This window comes from Hyposmocoma kahamanoa, unplaced genomic scaffold (assembly GCF_003589595.1).
Source record: "Hyposmocoma kahamanoa isolate Upper Pololo Valley unplaced genomic scaffold, ASM358959v1 67, whole genome shotgun sequence".
Taxonomy (NCBI): Eukaryota; Metazoa; Arthropoda; class Insecta; order Lepidoptera; family Cosmopterigidae; genus Hyposmocoma; species Hyposmocoma kahamanoa.
In genome coordinates, this window is record NW_020653855.1 from 5,641,294 (window position 1) to 5,660,228 (window position 18,935).

General features: G+C 40.2%; 1 protein-coding gene across 5 annotated transcripts in view; it reads left to right on the forward strand.

Moving 5' to 3' along the window:
- Nucleotides 1-18,935, forward strand: part of LOC113232213 (transcriptional repressor protein YY1-like) — a 39,263-nt gene that overhangs the window by 8,977 nt on the left and 11,351 nt on the right. For 2 of the 5 annotated variants that reach the window (XM_026466860.1, XM_026466859.1), the window contains exons 3-5: nt 3,828-3,930; nt 11,028-11,163; nt 17,859-17,929. In XM_026466860.1, the coding sequence (XP_026322645.1) occupies nt 3,828-3,930; nt 11,028-11,163; nt 17,859-17,929 (310 nt within the window). The remainder of the gene's footprint in view (nt 1-3,827; nt 3,931-11,027; nt 11,164-17,858; nt 17,930-18,935) is intronic. The other 3 variants (XM_026466861.1, XM_026466862.1, XM_026466863.1) reach the window with 3 other exon arrangements.

Consider the following 18,935-nt stretch of genomic DNA (forward strand, 5'->3'; position numbering starts at 1 on the left):
AATCTTTATGGATACCCCTGAGCCCAGGGAGACTCAGGGGTTATGTGGGGACTCTCCCTCCAGGCTGGAGGGCCTACCCCACTAAAACCCCCCCGGGTTTCCCTCTCGCCGGTTGAGTCGGCGCCGTGGGATCAGTGAACATTCACCACGACGCCGCCCGGCCGCCCTAGCTTACGCCAGGGCTCCCGCGCCAACGGAGGGCGAGTCGGTTGTCCTCCGACCCGCCCCCCAGACGAGTGAGGCCGTGCAATGCAGACTCCGGAGTCCCTGTCCAGAGCCCGCTGGTCTCACTAGGGGATCAGGCGAGCAGCGAACTGCCTTCGCCTTCTCCCCGTACGTCTGCGCCGGAGCGGGTGCGAGTCTGCCGCGTCCTCGCGCACCCGCTCCGTGGCCTCCTTTTGCGACATAACCTCTGCGCAAAAGGAGGCCACCGCCTCCCAGGACTCCTCGCTATCGAGCATGGCGGCAACCACACTCGGCAGCGAGAGGTCCTGCCCTACAGTCCCCGTCAGAGTGCGGCGCTGCTCATCCCACCGGCTACACACCTGTAGGGTGTGCTGCGCGGTGTCATCCGCAGCGCCGCACTCGTGGCACGACGGGGACGGTTCCCTCCTCGCCACCTTGTGCAGGTAGTGACCGAAGCAGCCGTGCCCGGTCAGCACCTGCACAAGGTGGTACGACAGTGGTCCGTGGGACCGGTTTACCCACTCTACGAGGACAGGGCGGATCGCCTCTATGGTACGAGCGCCATAGGGGGGATCCGCCAAGCCCTCTTTCCACCGGTCCCGCATGCGCTGCGCCGCGAGGCGGCGCTCCCGCTCCATGATATATCCTGTGAAATACCGATAAGCTGGCAACTTAACGGCGGTGTTCAAGGCTCTGCAGCTTCGCCTCCACTAATTCCGAGCCACCTATAAGCTTCTTGGTACGGTTGTCAATTGAATCAAAGGTGGCCAGTTGGTACGTAACAGAGCCATCCTAAAGGTGGCAACAGTACTCCATGCACGACCGGACTTGTGCTTAGTACAGCTTAAACAACTGACCCTATCTACCGGACCGACATTTCCCTGTCTACCAATCCGAGAGGTAGGGTTTTTCGGAGAGACTACGGGCTTGACGCTAAAATCAGGGTACAGGGGGCGCCCGGGCCAAGCCCGATGAAGAGATTTGGTAGTGGACTCAGAGACGACGGCTTGACGGTGGCAACTGCCAGTTGTGCAATGCGCAACGGGAATTGAGCGTGCCTACGTCTCCGGTACCTATCTGAAAAATAGGGAGGGTACTGTACGTGCACCCGGGGCGGCTCACCCGAGGCACTAGCCTCTCGAAGAACCGGATGTAGTCAAGTGACAGAGGTCCATGAGAACCCTGTACACTGGCTGATCTGGGGTCAGAACCTGAATTTATAAGGTTCCTCTGCGCGCACAGGTTATAGTGTCCTTCTCGTGTGCCCTAAGGGTAGGTAACTATAAAAAATAAAAATAAAATATAAAAAAAGGTCACTATAATCAAAACTAACGTAGAAAGATATGGTGCTTGTCCCGGTGTGAAGTAACGCCTCACCCTGGAAAGGATCACAAGCTTCAAAGGCTTTAGAAAAATCCAAAGACACTGCAAGTGCTTCGCCTTGCTTTTCTATAGCTTCGCTCTATATGTGATAGGCATACACAAGAAATCCCCAGTAGATCGCCCTAGTCGGAATCCGTACTGGCGATCATTGAGGAGGTCGTTCGTTGTCCTCAAGGTACGACAGGAGACGGTTGTTGAATACACGTTCCATAGTCTTGCAGAGTATGAAGTGACCGAGATAGGTATATAGTTGACAGAGTCAGCTCTGCTTCCCTTTTTCGGCACAAGTTGCACGTTTGCAAGCTTCCACAACTTGGGAACTACACCAGTCTCAAGTGAGACGCGGTACAGGCGTAGGCGTGTGAGAACAGGAGACAACTCAGGCGCACAGTTACGTGTAGGACTAGTGCCTGAAATCCATGTGGCCCGCTAGCTATATTCACGTCTAGATTCCGCAGAGTTCTAAGTACCTCTTTTTGGCGTATGCGAATTGGCGCCATAGTGCAGCCAGCCTGAGGTAAGATTAGATCCAGACGTGAACTATTTGCAAAGAGTGAGGCAAAAAGATTTGCCTTGTCATCTGCAGTATAGGCCAGCGTGCCGTCCAGCCTCGGCAGAGGTGACATAGATAGGCGACAAAAGTTAGTTAGTGGCTTTATAAAGATGTTTTGTTTAAAAAATTAATTTGTCAATTTCTGGCGTCGCCATTTCCACTACGCATTCGCAATATGAAAGCGTGCGCGTGCGTACGATCGGAGCGACTGATCGAACTGATAAAAAATTGATTACTATAGAAAATACGTTATTTTATTTTTTCCTTTGAAAAAGTATTTGTATAACGGTTTTTGTAAAAACAATCAATATCGGTGTTTGTTTTTCACACAAATTCGTTTTAGAGTCGCGCTTGCGCCGCCGGAACGCCGCCGCCGCCGACACTTTTGTCGGCGCGCCGTCGATCTGCCGGTTGATCTATTATCGGCGCTCATGTCTACTTTTATTACGTTCGGCTTGACCTATTTTTATTACAAAAAGGAGCAAGATGAATGTAAACGTGCATCTACTACTTTTTTTCTCATTATGGTCCTTATGCTTCGGATTCCAAATGCAGAGTTCTGCTTGGTAACACTCTAGAAAGAACAGTCTCGTTTGACCAGTCCATTTTCCAAATTTATAACCACGTAAAGCTCGTAGATTATATTATAATAGTTGTTTTTGAATTATATCCGCTAAGGAAAAGGTTGACAGACAGACATGTCTATAAAGATGGCACAGCGTCATCTTTTTTTGTTAATATTATACGGCATATCTATCAACCCAACGTAGCAGAACAGAAACGTCTATCTGTCGACAGTTATCAAACAAAACTTACTAGCACAAAAATGTGGATACATGGCAAGTTCAAACATCATTCACACATTTGTGCTTGCGCGCCCTTGCCATGGTTTGGCAAGCGCGTGGAGCCGGTATTAGGTGTATTAGGTATATTTACAACATGTGTGGTACTAAAAAATAATGTGACAACCCTACGCTCCGAGGCAAGTGTAGGCATTTATGCGCCGAACAGGCGGGAGTAGCCTTACTTGCTCTTATTATACTATGCCATAACACATACTGTTTAGGCCCAGTGGTTAAATAAAATGCTAGTGGACTGGAAATTGTATTCGAGAAAATGGAAAGAAATTGTCAAATATGATATAATTGAACGATGAATTATGCTTTATGGTAGACTAAGATTTTTTATTTTATTTATTTCGTGCTATTTCAACAAATTCTGAAACCCTTGAGGTTTTAGAATGTGTCACGTCTGACAAGTGAAAATTAAGTAGTTACAGTCTACATGAAGTACAACTTAAGTTAACGTAAACGATCTTATATAAATATATATATAGGTTAGGCACAAATTATTTAATAATTACATTTATTTTAATAACTTAGGGTAAGTTGTAACTAAGAACGTGCGAGAGCGAGCGAGAAGGTACTGGTTTTGCTGCATTAATGTTCTCATTCGCCTGTTCTTGACAGTAGTTTCATAGATGTAGAGGCTGTTGCTTTTTATGAAACGGTTTTATTTCATTATTAAAACTTCACTATCGAATTGAAATCGTAAATCTGTAGGCAATTTATTAAGGATGTATTAAGTGGGGTGGTGCTATCAACCCAGACGGATTCTGCAGAATCTATTTACGATATCTTGTTATATTTTGCTATAATTTAAAAAACCCGTTCCTGCAGTTCAACTTTAACATAATATGTTACAGTACGAAGAAATAGAAGCCGGTCAATACGAAGAGTACATAACTGATGACCAGTATGAAGAGGTGGAGGAGCAGGTGATCGGTGGCATGCAGCACCTGGAGGAAGGTCAGTTGATAGCATCATTCATCATCAGCATTTATATCCATTCATCTTGCACCGCACATAATCGTACAGCTAATGGCTAGAGCATGAACAAGGAGTAATGGCATGGAGGGAAGAGCATGAGTAAAGAGCCTTACTGCGAATGTAAACTTGGAGAAGTTTTAGTGATAATAATTAATCTTTTAGGGCATGGGAGAGGCGATAGTCTAAGGGTCGTATTCTAGAACTCTACTCAATGCTCAAGTCGGGATTTGAGTATGGTTTAAAGCACTCGAAGTCATACTCAAGTCCCTGCCATTAGGGTCGTATTTCCAGTGTTTGTGTTTCAATTGCAATCCTGACTTGAGCATTGAGTAGAGTTCTAGAATACGACCCTTAAAAACCTCAAAAGTTCATGAAGTTCCCTTAGAGGTGGAATATTTTCTTCAAATTTAAATGGGACCACTACTGAGGTACCCTCTTTCCAACAAAATAAAATCATCCAAATCGGTTCACAATAATAATAATAATAATATGCTAGACAAGTCGCATTATTTACCTTGTCTCAAACTAGGGAATTTATTGTATTGTGAGTTAATTAGTAGTAGACTCCAGTCCATTACTAATTTACAAAAGTTCGTTCCTTAATTGATCCTACGGCGACACTTATCGATGCCTAACTTTCACAAAGTCGTATCTTATAAAGAGTCATTATTCAGACGATGGCAAAACTTTCTATTCATTTTAAATTTCTTATCAAGGATATTAATTTGGATGCATTAGTTTAAGAATAGGTAGAAGCTAGTGTGTAAATATGAAGGAAATATGATGTGAAATCAGGCTGCCAACTTTGTATATACAATAAATTTTTTGCATCTCAGTAACTTTGTGCTTTAAGATACGAGTTTGAGAAAGTAAGGCGACAATATCTCAGGTAATGAAATCATGCAATCAATAGGAAAAAGCGGACTGTTGACAAGTTCGAAATAACTTTAGTATTTACCGAGCTAATACATACATACATCCATACATACATACATACATCCATACATATACTTCACGCCTTTTTCCCATCGGGGTAGGCAGAGACAACAGTCTTCCACTTGCTACGGTCCTGACACACATCTTTCGCCTCATCAACACGCATCAATGCTTTCATACACGCTCGTCGGTTAAGGGTATTCTTGAAGTGAGCGTACCCACAGATCCAGTACCAAATCTCCTCATTGGTGGCGGAGCTGTACGGCACGCTCACTTCCCGTTGCCGAAAAACGACGTCTCTTCAGTTCCCAATAACCTAAGCGGCTGGAGGGACCGGACAATATCTAGCTTATCCTCTACTAGCTCCGAGCTAATAACATCAATATATTGTTAAAAATTACAAGATGACATAGTTTTAAAATTCAGTTAATTATTAGCTGAATATAATGACCGCCTTTCGTATATACATACATTGTCAACAAACTTTCGTATCTTAATTGAAGCATTGGGAACGACAAGGGCGTTCGGCACCCAAAATCCGTTTTGATGTTATTGCATCAAAACGTGTAAAACATTATCTAGTATCTTGTGACAAAAACTCATTTCGATCTCCCTTCTTGATAGCGTAATTTTGATTCATTTAGATGGTGGTGCTCCGCCCTTGTGGCATAGATTATAAATGTGCGTCTGAATTTCGGACCCGTTACCACCTGCAGTTTGTAATAACTTATTTTAATGCATTGACTTACAAATAAATGGACGACGGGTCCAATACAAAAACCACGAAAAAAATGTCCCAAGTCAACCTATTTAAACGTAGTGACATGTAAAGGAATATGACGTTGAATTTAAATTGTAATGTCATCGCAGTACTGTCTAATTTTGCTTGCTTCGCAGTCAGTCGAACAAACGAAGACTAAAGCGTGAATGACGCTCTGTATACGATTTTAACGCCCTATAAGTTCGGACACTTTTTAGCGCGGACCCGACGTCCATATAATTGTAAGTCAATGTTTTAATGTAAAAAAATAGTCTGAAACGTTCATCCTCAACTCTGGAGCATATAGCAGGCCAGTGAGACCTGCTGAAGATGATACTGTAGATTCATTTCAATCCAGCGAATTTAATGTATGATTTAAAATACGTTTAATTTTTTTTTAAATGTAATTTCCTTAAAAACCAATAATAAAACGAACGCCTCATTAATTTACCGGTTTGATGCAACAAGAGCGGATAACACAAGGAAAAAAAAATATTTACAAATGTTTCTATTTGTTTTAACATAATTATAACACCGAATCGTTTAGCTAAATCATAGGACAAATAAATAACAAAGTATATAAGAGTCATATTATAAATATTAAAAAGATATAACACATCAAAACTTTATTTTCAATTTTCTCGAATCTCATTTGTACACGTTTCAATGCTTCAATCTTAAAAGTATAAAACAAAATTACGTTAAGGAAATCGCCATAGAATAAACCTATTAAAATTCATGTTTACTCAATTTTATATCTGTTTACACAGATACTTAATTAATGTAAATATATTATAACGACGTTCTGACGGTGTTTTGCGTAAGAGTTTACTATATCCTACTATATATTGATTTTCTATTGTTTCGCGTTTCTGTTTAATAGTCACGTGTTCCTGTTCTGTAGCGACGTGTTCCTGTTCTGTAGTCACGTGTTCGTGTTACATATTCAAGCTTTCCTGAACTGTAGTTACGCGTTCCTATTCTATAGTCACGCGTTCTCGTTCTATGGTGACGCGTTCCTGCTCTGTAGTCACACATTAACGTACTTACTACATAATACGTGCTATGATTTTGACAGTTTGTATTTCCAATATCTTAATGAGCCAGGCATACTAGGGTTGGTCCCAGGTGGTCAGTCCCATATCATTCTACATAAGTTTTGTTTATAGTGCCCCTCCCTATAAACCTCTTGGTCATGCGGGAAGGTCACTATGACCTGTGCGCGCACAGGAACTTTATAAGTTTAGGTTTTGACCCCAGAATCAGTCAGTGTACAGGGTTGTCACAGACCTCTGTCACTTGACTTCATCCGGTTCTTCAAGAGGCTAGTGCCTCGGGTGAGCCGCCCCGGGTGCACCCTATAGTACCCTCCCTATTTTCCAGATAGGTACCGGAGCTGTGGGCACGCTCACTTTCCGTTGTGCATTGTACAACTAGCGGTTGCCACCGCTAAACCGGAGTCCACTACCAAATCTCATCATTGGTGGCGAAGCTGTAAGGCACGCTCACTTTCCGTCGCCGAAAAACGACGTCTCTTCAGTTCCCAACAAACTAAGCCGCTAAAGGGACCTGAGATGCCAGTCGCAGTGTCCTGTGACAATGTCCGGACATAGCTTCTACTTGCCTTGCCCTTAGGCAACTGACGTGCCCCGCGCGTCTCCTCGCTTCAGGCCCTCAACTAGACCGCTATTAAGACGCGCTAGCTGCTCACGGGACAGACGCCCCGATCACATCCAACCGGGGCAGACAAACATGTCCGTCCCTGCAGCTAACCACAAACCCCCGCGAGTCCATACCCAAGTCCGGGTCCACCAGAGACGCCCTTATTTTTTTTTCATTGGCGGAGGGTTTGGCCCGGACGCCCTCTGTACCCTGGTCTTGCCGTCGAGCCCGTAGTCTCCCCGGAAAACCTTATCTCTCGGGTCGGTAGGTTCCAGGTGGTCTTGCTAGCTTTCGAAATTTCGTAGCTTTTGAGCTCCTTGTGAAAAAGTTTGTTCAGGGACGTACTGCCGCCAAGTAGTAATGTGAGCAGTACTGCTTTCCGGTTTTGAAGGGTAGGCGTGCTGGTGAAATTACACGCACATAGGATCTTGTCAACTTATGTCTCAGGGTGACGGGCGGCGGATGGCGAGCGTCTCGTCACTTGGTCAAAACTCTGTCTTATGTCTAGATGGCGCAGATCAATAGCCTTGAAGTAGTTAATAATATGTAAATGGCCGTGGATATCAATTAAACCCTCTTTAATGTGAAATATAAGAAGGCAGTTTTTTCCTTGTAATATTATTTCAATATTGATCATATAATTTTATGTACTTTGTCAAATACATAAAATAATTGCGTTTCAATAGATGGCATTGTTTGTTAGAAAGTAATTTATAAATTAATACATGTAATATGGGTAGATGGCGTTAATCCTAAACGAAATAAATGACTAGCCAACAGTATTCATAAAAATCAGTTCAATAAGCGCCATCTAGTCCATTTGTTTGTTATAATTAGAAATTAGAGTAGCTTTGATAAATTGCAGCTCGTCAATGTAAAACAAATTAGTTACTATTTGGTACTCGTCGCGACATCTGGTGTACCATCAGGCACTAAATACCCGACTATCTAATCCTCTTGAGTTATGGTCCATGGCACACATGGTACACATATGGAACATAGTTTCATAGTTTCATTTCTAATGCGTAGCAATGGCGAAGATCTAAATTCGAAACATACGGATAAGTCAAGATCATGTTTCAAGTTGTTATCAAGTTTACAATTTTAGAACGCTTGCAACCCGTCTACAGACCTACCGCTTAACTGAGTCGGTTCCTGAGGTATCTGCGCGGTGCGGGAGGGGTGACAGTTTACGTAACAGTTATTGTCGCGCTGCACACGGGATAATTTCAACGACATTTTTCTGACAATATTCAATGACAAGTTGATTAAAAAAGTCCCTACCTAATTAGTCAATTCTTATTATATGAAACGATAATAAAAGTCTGTATCGTTTCTCATTTGAGAGTAGTTCCCAGGTCGTGGAAGCTTGCAAACGTGCAACTTGTGCCGTAAAAGGGAAGCATAGCTGATCCTGTCAATTATAGACCTATCTCAGTCACTTCCATACTCTGCAAGACTTATGGAACGTGTACGTTGTCCTGTCGTACCTTGAAGACAACGACCTCCTCAGTGATCGCCAGTACGGATTCCGACTAGGGCGATCTGCTTGTGATCTTCATATGTATGCCTGTTACATATGGAACGAAGCTATAGAAAAGCAACGCGAAGCACTTACAGTGTCTTTGGACATTTCAAAGCCTATAACAGGGTTTAGCACGCAAGCCTTTTAAGTAAGCTTCCCTCATATGGGCTTCCCACAAACCTTTGCAATTGGATCTCAGATTTTTTGAGCGAACGTTCGAATCTAGTGGACTTAGAGGGCTCCTCTTCCGAACTTATGGCGATTGATGCCATGATTGATGAGTTCCTCAGGGTTATGTAATGTCTGCAACTCCCTTTCTGCTGCATATCAATGATACGTTAATTCCAGCACAGTTGTAGATAGTTACTTGACCAATGCAAGGGTCAGTGGAGAGGAAATCCAGTCTTGTCGAGAGTCCATGGTTAGCAGTTTGGTTTTGACACTCAAGGCAGTCTCCGATTGGGGCGATGGCAATCTTGTCAAAATTAACGCTACCAAAACGCAGGCGTGTCTATTCTCCACAAAACGGAGTCCTTTGAGCTGACTCCGACATTTCGTGACATAGCCGTCTGTCTCCAGCTACGCTCAAGCTGAACTTCATACATTGAAACCATGGCCAAAAATGCATCCACGAAGCTTGGCATCCTTTCCAAGGTGAAGTGTTACTTCACACCAGCGCAGTAGCTTCAGCTGTACTAAGCACACGTCCGGTCGTGTATGGAGTACTGCTGCCAGTTATGGGATGACTCTTCTAAATACCAACTGGTCACCTTGGATTCAATCGACAACTGTGTCAAGAGGCTTATAAGTGACTCGGTATTAGTAGAGTCGAAGCTGCAGAGCCTTGAACACTGCCGTAAAGTTGTCTGCTTATCGGTATTCTACAGGATATATCACGGAGAGTGTGCGATAGAATTGCATAATTCGATTCCGCCTTCCCCTTTCCATCATCGGGGGACTAGACGTGGGCTGGGATTCCGCCCCTATGTTGTGGATTTTTCCAGGATTCGCACGAATCGTATAGCTTCCACATTTATATGGCCAGCGTCTAGAGAGTGGAGTTACCTATCTGCGAATTTATTTAATGTATATGACTTGGATCTTTTCAAGACGGGAGTGAATAGGCATTGTTTAGGTGTACATGCTACATCGTCGACCTCATCATCTCTTTCCATGGAGGTCAAATGCGCACTTATTTATTATTTAAAAAAAATCAACAAGATTTTTCCGACGATATTCAACAGTTGATTGAAATTAGTGCCTACCAAATTAGTCAATTGTTGTTATGTGAACCGCTAATAAAAAAAACTACTTAATTGATAATTGAAATTAATAGACAAACCATTTCGTCGTCTTACATTCTCAAACTCGTATCTTAAAGCATCAAGTTACTGAAATGCTAAAAATGGACTATATATAAATTTTGCAGGCTGATTTCACGTTACATTTCTTTCTTATTCGCACACTGGCTTTTACCTATCCTTAGGGTCGTATTATAGAACTCTACTCAATACTCAAGTCAGGACTTGAGTATTGCTGTGAGCACTGTAAAATCATACTCAAGTCCCATTTAGGTTCCCATTAGGGTCGTATTTCCAGTGCTTGAAATCATAGTCAAGTCTGCTCAAATCCTGACTTGAGCATTGAGTAGAGTTCTGGAATACGACCCTAAAAGTGTCCAAATTAAGGGCGCGTTTAAATTAGACGATTTCTAGACGCACTGCAGCAGCGCAACGGACGCGTCCAATTGTATGAAAAGTGACAGTCGCGCGGCTGCAGCGCGTCTAACAGTGGCTCATTTTAAAGCGCACTAACATTCTTGATAAGAAATTTAAAATAAATTGAATAATCACTCTTTATAAGATACGAGCTTGAGAAAGTAAGTAAAGTAGGCGGCGATTTGGCACATTTTTTCAATCAACTTGTTATTGAATATCGTCAGAAAAATCTTGTTGACATTATCGCATGTGCAACGCGACACAACTGTTACGTAACCTGTCACTTCCCCCGCACCGAGCAGCTACTTCAGGAACCGACTCAGTTAAGCGGTAGGCCTGTAACTCTTTAACATTGTAGAAGCTAACGCTGTCACCACTGCCGTTTCACCGCACCAATTTCATCATCGCTTATTTCGCTTGCTAACCTCACCGTCATTATCATCATCACCCATCATCACTTACCATTCAACGTCAGCCCTGCTGACAGATTATAAACTTGCAGTGGGCAGCGAAGAAGTCATCCTGCCAGGAATATCTGGAGAAGAAGTCCTCAGCGCCAATGCAGATAGCCCTTATGATCCTGTGTACTCAACTCCGCCTTCTACTAGCAGGTTGGTCTCGTTTCTTTATACACTGTTGTAGTAGTCCGTGCCGGATTATGTTAAGTATTTGATAACAATGTTGCCATCCCTTTCGGTCGTGACGCGAAAGCAATTAGAGACAAGGTATCTAATAATAAAAGACCGTTAAATCATCATACAATATTGTTGCGCAAGTTGCGATAGCATGACATGATGTACGTCGACTCATCCGTAGAATAAAGATCTATGTGCGAGACTACTTGTTCTCAGGACATAGCGCATTTCGTTCGTTCTTCTTTGCTGTGGATGTCTCATCGACTGTTGTTCGATTTTATATCTCCGAAACGAAATAAGATATATAAATTCTCGAAACATCTTTACATATACTTTACTTTGAATAACAAAATTATTCTCGTAACGTACTTATTCCCTTTTCTTTTTATAATCACATCGGACTCTGTTGTTCGGAGGAATCCATGCATGTAAATTGTCATTTGTTATTGAACAATCAATTACTTCGTAATAAATAATAATTAAGTAGCAGTAGACTGCCTAGTGAAAGAGTTCGTCCAGGGAAGTACTGCCACCGTACCTATTTCTAAGTAGTAATGTTTATATTACTGCGTTCCGGTTTTGACGGGTAGAGGCGTTGGTGAAATTACAGACACATGGTACTTTGTCTTAGGGTGACGGGCGCAGGGGCAGTGCCCCAAAGATCTTTGCGATTTAAAGCTCCGAGTGGCACTTCAACTGTTATGGATACGACCAGGCGCAAGATTTGTTCGTCTCGTCTCTTAATATTAGGGGTTAAAGTATGAAATTGCAGTTTTATTGCAATAGGTTCTTTGAATTTTCATAGAATCTTCATGGTTTGAGGTTTTCGAATGAAACTTTTTTCAAATGGTTTCTGTGATTTTTTTTTTTAAATTTGAAACATTTGAATATCGACTTTCAATTGTTTTTGTTATTCAATTTAGACAAGAAAGATGGATACTGCGAAAATTCGAGTGATTTTTGAATACGAGTTCCGACGCGGAACTAACGCGGCAGAAACAGCCCGCAATATCAATGCTGCGTTTGGAGAGGGGTCTACTAATGAACGCACCGTGCGATTTTGGTTTAAACGCTTTCGTGATGGAAATTTCGACTTAAAGAACGAGTCACGAGGAAGACCGCCCACACAGGTGAATAACGATGAATTAAGAGAGATAGTGGAAGCCGATCCTAGTCAAACTACCCAGGAATTAGCGGCATGGTTTAACGTTACCTTACCCACAATATTGACTCACTTGCGTCAAATCAATAAAATAAAAAAATACGAAAAATGGGTGCCTCATGATTTGACTGATCTGCAGAAAGAAACGCGTGTTGAAACTTGTGTTGCCTTGTTGAACCGGTACAGAAATGAAGGAATATTGGATCGAATTGTAACATGTGATGAAAAGTGGATTCTTTATGATAACCGGAAAAGAAAAATGCAATGGCTGACCCCAGGTCAAATGCCACAACAGTGTCCTAAAGCAAAACTTACCAATAAAAAGGTAATGGTAACTGTTTGGTGGTCTCAGCATGGTGTTATTCACTATAGTTTTCTCCGATCTGGTCAAGCAATAACGGCAGATGTCTATTGTTCCGAACTCCGAACCATGTTGACAAAACTAGCAGTAAAACAGCCCCGACTCATGAATCGATCTTCACCATTATTGCTCCACGACAACGCGAGACCTCACACAGCACGAGAAACCATTTTGACCCTTCAGGAACTGCAGTTAGAAACCATTCGTCATCCTCCGTATTCACCAGACCTTGCTCCAACGGACTACCATTTTTTTCGTGATTTGGACAATTATCTACGTGACAAGAAGTTTTCTTCCCAGGAGGCAGTACAAAATGCTTTCACACAGTTTGTGCAGTCTAGATCGTCGGAATTCTATCGCAAAGGCATTAATAACCTTCCCATTAGATGGCAGCAATGTATAGATAATAATGGCAACTATTTTGATTAAATAAATTTGTTAAAAATTTAAAAAATAAACAATTTAGATTTTCAGTACAAATCGGCAATTTCATACTTTAACCCCTATTATCATAAAAGAAACCTCAATATTCACTTTGAAATTTTAAGCATTAGACTAAGAAGAAATTATGTCAGAAAAATATCGAATAAAATGTATCTAGTACTAAAGTATCGATATCGAAAAGAAAGGACTCTACTAAATAATCTCTATACAGAGTACTAAAACACCCGACCTCAAAAGTCATTAGTAGTTTGCCACCCTTCAGAGGCGTTATATTTCCTTCATATTGAAATGGGACCACTACGAGGTGCCCTCTGTCCAATAACGAATCATCAAAACCTGTTCACAAATTGGAGTTATGGCGTAACGTACATACAAAAAAAAAGAACATACAGTCGAATTGAGAACCTCATTTTTTGAAGTCGGTTAGAAAACATTGATACTTTTCCGTGTTCCTAAGCACGAGTATATGAAAGAGAGAGAGCAAAAGGTACTCGTTTGTGAATCGTAGTATTAATTTAAATAATGTGGTATACTTGCAGACAACGCTTTAGTTTACATTAATAAGTCATTATAATACTCTGGGATCGCGATTTCAAAAGCAACTGACCATAATTATTTTTTTTGAAAATTTAGCTTTAAGGCGGTCTCTTTTTGGACATCAATCACTTTTTTCAACCTTGCAATTTTGTAAATAATTTAACAGAAAACTGAACACACTAGATAAAATAGTTTTTAGATCGTGTCTACATTAGTTGGTATCATGGATCTATAATTCAAGAGGAGTTCTGATCTCCATATTGCAGATCGTAAATCTGAAAAAGGTTGAAATTCCATCTCATATCTAGATGGCGCAGAAAAGCTTGGAAGTATTTATATTATGTAAATGACCGTGGACATCAATTGATTTCTCTTTAATACGAAATATAAGAAGTCAGTTTTTTCCTTTTTAATATTATTCACATGTTGATCATGAGCAAAGGTCGAAAAAAGGCATCGAGTATATAACCAGAAATAGAGACGAAATAAGGGCCATACAATCCTAGTAAGTCATCAGTGATACATCACTTATAAATATCAACTCTCGTTTGCACTGAAATTACAAATTAGAAAGCTGAAATAGTACAGTGCCAACAACTGACCTGTATGTACGTCTCCATATATTCCAAAAATATTCTGTGTTTATGGTAACAATGGCGTGCTGTACCATTCGGTGGTGTGGGAAAAAACAGCAAAACATCTAATTGCAAAACGAGCGGAATCAAATTTCATCTGTAATATGTAATTTTGCAATTTTCGTTCATTACAGTAAAGCTCAAGTTAACTGGTCGATTTGAAGTGAAACAATTGACGACACCCGTCAATTGTTTCGAATTCAGGCTCGCCAATCGGAGCGCAGTTGTCACAGTAATGATAAGGCAGAATAATTTTTAAACAAATTAAATGACATTTCGTCTCTATTTCTGATTACTCGATGGAACGTGTTCCACGTACATAAATACATGTATAGACATAGCTACAATGAGCGACTCAGAGTTGTTAAAACCACCGAATATTAATTAATGACTTTTTTCGATATCCGGACGAAAGAAACTCCTCTCTTTATTCTATTTATGAAGATAAATAAAATTAAAGTAAATTTTTTTCTTTCTTAAGTTTTACTAGCAAATGTCGCCGTTCAATGTCACCGTTAATATGCGGTGTCTAAATCTAGGGAGGGGCGGAGAGTGACCATTCTCGTTACTTTTCTTTTTCTCTGTTTTGGTAAAAGGTCAACTATCTACTGCATTTTTTACATGGCACCATGAGAATTACTTTAAAATCCAACTTCGACTTCCTATGTCAGTAGTTTATTTCTACAATGCATTAAAACCATTTCCGGAAATCTGAAGTGAATACGAAACAGTAATTAATTAATATTTGGTGGTTTTAACAACTCTATATCGTTCCTTGTAGCTATGTAAAATAGATAGTAAAAAGTAACACAAGTAAACTTATAGTAAAAAGATGAGCACAAAATTCTCTTTTAACAAATGTTCAAATTATTTAACTGTTTTATATTACTTCTGATTTATATTAATGATCTGCCATTCTTTGTTAAGGTCCATTGCGAAGTAGTGTTGTTTGCTGATGACACATCCTTGATTTTTAAAACAGACAGACATGACATTACCTATGACCGTATTAATGATACTCTCTCTAAGGTAGTTTATTGGTTTAATGCTAACAATTTATTGCTTAATGCCAAAAAGACAAAATATGTTAAATTTGAATTACCTAACGTAAAATCGACTAGTCCAAGCATAGAAATAAACGGAGAAAAGTTAGACTTTGTTAATAAAGCAGTCTTCTTGGGAGTGACCCTAGATAGTAAACTTCAGTGGTTTCCACATATATCGTCCCTGGCCAGCAAATTAAGCTCCGCTGCATACGTAGTCCGCAGAATACGTGAGCTTGCCGATGTTAGTACTGCTAAACTAGTTTACTTTAGTTACTTCCATAGTATAATGTCCTACGGGATTCTCATGTGGGGTAAAGCGGCAGATATTCAAACCATATTTGTATTGCAAAAACGAGCGATTCGTTCTGTGTACCGTCTAGGCTCTCGGGTATTTCTCAGAGAAAAGTTGGAAACTGGTATCATGACTGTGGCATCACAGTACATATACTCAAATAATTTATATGCCCGTAAAAATATACATAATTTCAATAAGAAAGAAGATATCCATAATATTAACCTTAGAGCTAAGTCCAAACTCATGGTACCACGATTTCGTTTAACCAAGGTAAACAACTCTTTTATGGGGAACTGTATACGTTTTTACAATAAGATTCCGGAGCATATATTAAGTTTATCATTTCCTAAGTTTAAAAACTACATTAAAAATATTTTGATCGATAAATCATATTACAAAATTGAAGACTACGTGTTAGATAAAGATGTATGGAAAGACGACATGGCTCCAGAATCCACACAAATTTGATTCAAAGTGTATTCCATAGCATTTAAGTTTATTTGAAAAGAGCAATCCCTAGAGTTTCTTGCTCGTTCTTCTCAGGGAGGTCAGCGTAGTGAACGAGCAGTAGCTTAAGTGTGACGTTTTCAAGTGTACATTTATTTTACCTATGGAATAAATAATCTTTGACTAACATATTCGATTTATCGTAACTTACTCTAACGATGCATAGCTGCAATATCATTAAACAATTTCAAGTTTTATAAGATATCTCAAAAAATATTTTGTCACTTAGCCTCATTTTAATTACCGGACGACGGAATATTATTTTCTGAACTTTGGCAAATATGCGTGTCAATAGATGGCGTTGTGTGATGAACGCTTGCTAAATTGAGTAGAGGGCGGTAATCCTAAACAAAATAAAAAATCAATTGGCGCTATCCTTAAAAATCTGAGCTATAAGCGCCTCTTAGTAGATTTGTTTGTTATCACTAGAACTTCTAGTAACAAATTGCAGCTTGTAAAACAGATTAGTTACAAAAAGAGCTGTCTTGCACTCGTAGCGACACGCTATTTTGTATCGTGATTAACAGTTCAATTGAATTATTGGTCCATGGTTAGTATCATAACGTCATTTCCTTAGGTCTCAGCCGACGCTGAAACAGGAACGACTGAAAATCAGCGTCTGTCTCACCCGAGATGGACATATTGCTGAGTCTTATCCTTTTCTTCTTCTTCTTCTATACACACTTACTAATTTAAAATCACGCAGCCATTTGTGGTTTTAGTGTTAGACTTAAGTATTAGATTTAAGTGCGTATAGTGACTCAATTTAATGTATAAACGTTTTTCTTTCTTCTTTCTTTCTTTCTATATCGTATAAAGTAGGATAAAACTACATTTGTTGTAGTGTTTGAGCTAGTCACGTTTGTTCACATTAAAGTCATATTTTGTGCCTCTAGAGCTGGGTACGACGTACTTTAATCGGTCACTGCGTCCAAATAAATATGTGTCTATTTTACATTTAAAAAAAGAATGTTTGTGTGGGACTTGTGCGCTAAACCTCCCCTTTAAGTTAATCATGCTTATTCACAATAAACTCGCTCATTTTGTACGTAATTATGGTACGGCGTACTTTTGCCGGTCACATCGTCGTTTAATGTCACGTGAAAGTGTGACATTGTCGTCACCTTACTTTCTCAAACTCTTATTATTATCTTAAAGCCATTGACTTACAATTGTATGGACGTCGGGTCCGCGCTAAAAAGTGTCCGAACTTATAGGGCGTTAAAATCGTATACAGAGCGTCATTCACGCTTTAGTCTTTGTTTGTTCGACTGACAGCGAAGCAAGCAAAATTAGACAGTACTGCGATGACATTACAATTTAAATTCAACGTTTTAGCTTTTTCATATTCCTTTACATGTCACTACGTTTAAATAGGTTGACTTGGGACATTTTTGTATTAGACCCGTCGTCCATTTATTTCTAAGTCAGCACAATGCAAAAAATGGATTGTATATACAAATGTTGCAAGCTGATTTGACGTCAAATTTCTTTCATATTCACACACTGCTTTTTACTTATTCTTAAAGTAATGCATCCAAATTGACGGCCTTGATAAGAAATTTAAAATAAATAGAAAGTTTTGTCACCTCCTCCATAATCACTCTTTATAAGATACGAGTTTGAGAAAGTAAAGCATAGATATGTTATCCAACTTACAGTTTAAAACTATTAATTGTTCCAGAAGGGGTCGCGGCAGACCACGGGCAAGCGCAAATAACAACGCCAATAATATACAACACTTAATGCCTATTGGTAAGTTACTGTTTATTACAAATAACTAGTTATAGTGCGTATATTGATAGTACATTTCAAGCGTGATACAGACAAGAATACATGTCTGCACTGATGAAATTAAGAGGTTCAGTCACAGGTTCCCAATTTTTTTGGCTTGCCTCCCACTTAGGCAAGATAAAAAAATTTCAACGCCCACCATCACAAAAGATAATTGAAAACACGTATTTTTTATAGATATATAGATAAACGTTTATTTGGATCTACAGACATACATAACAGAAAAATTGTAATATAATAAAAAGAAAAAAAAAACCAGCAGAGTCGCTGCACTGCCGAACATCCAGTTATGTATGTGTGCTGTAGAAGTGCAAAAAGGCCATAGCTCATCGTCGGTGTTTACTCAGGAGCAAACCGCTGATTTTCAGCTACAACCTAGACTCTAGGTTGCAGCTTGTCTAGGCACCCTGCCGCGGATACGGTAACCAGGTACCTGACGCCATTTCCATGTTGTATAAATTAAACAAATAATAATTTTGAAACTAAATAAATACTGAAGATAATATAAAAATAATAAATTATAATATTTATATTAACACAAAAAATTACAAAGAAAAAATATGTATATATATGTAGTGTAGTTTAAATAGATAATTCAGGTTTTTTTTCTCAAATGCGGTAACACCTTTTGGACAGCATCAACGGCCCTAATTACATCCGAGGTCCCTAACGCCCCCCTAGAACTCCGCGCCTAGTGGGTTCTGTAAATTGGCTTAATGTAGAGAGTGAGAGTGTAGGAGCTAATGGAACCGGTTTTGAAAAATGCTTAAAAGTACATGTCTTGTCGTACGAATATTAATTCATATCATCATATACAGCCTCACTTCACCCACTGCTGGGTGTATACAGGCTTCCAAGTTTCTGTACTACTCCCCACGGTCGCGTGTTAATCTCATCCAGGTTTGCCCCGCAATTCCTGCGATGTCGTTCACACATCTCGCCGTAAGAAACAGGTATATCGGGCGTT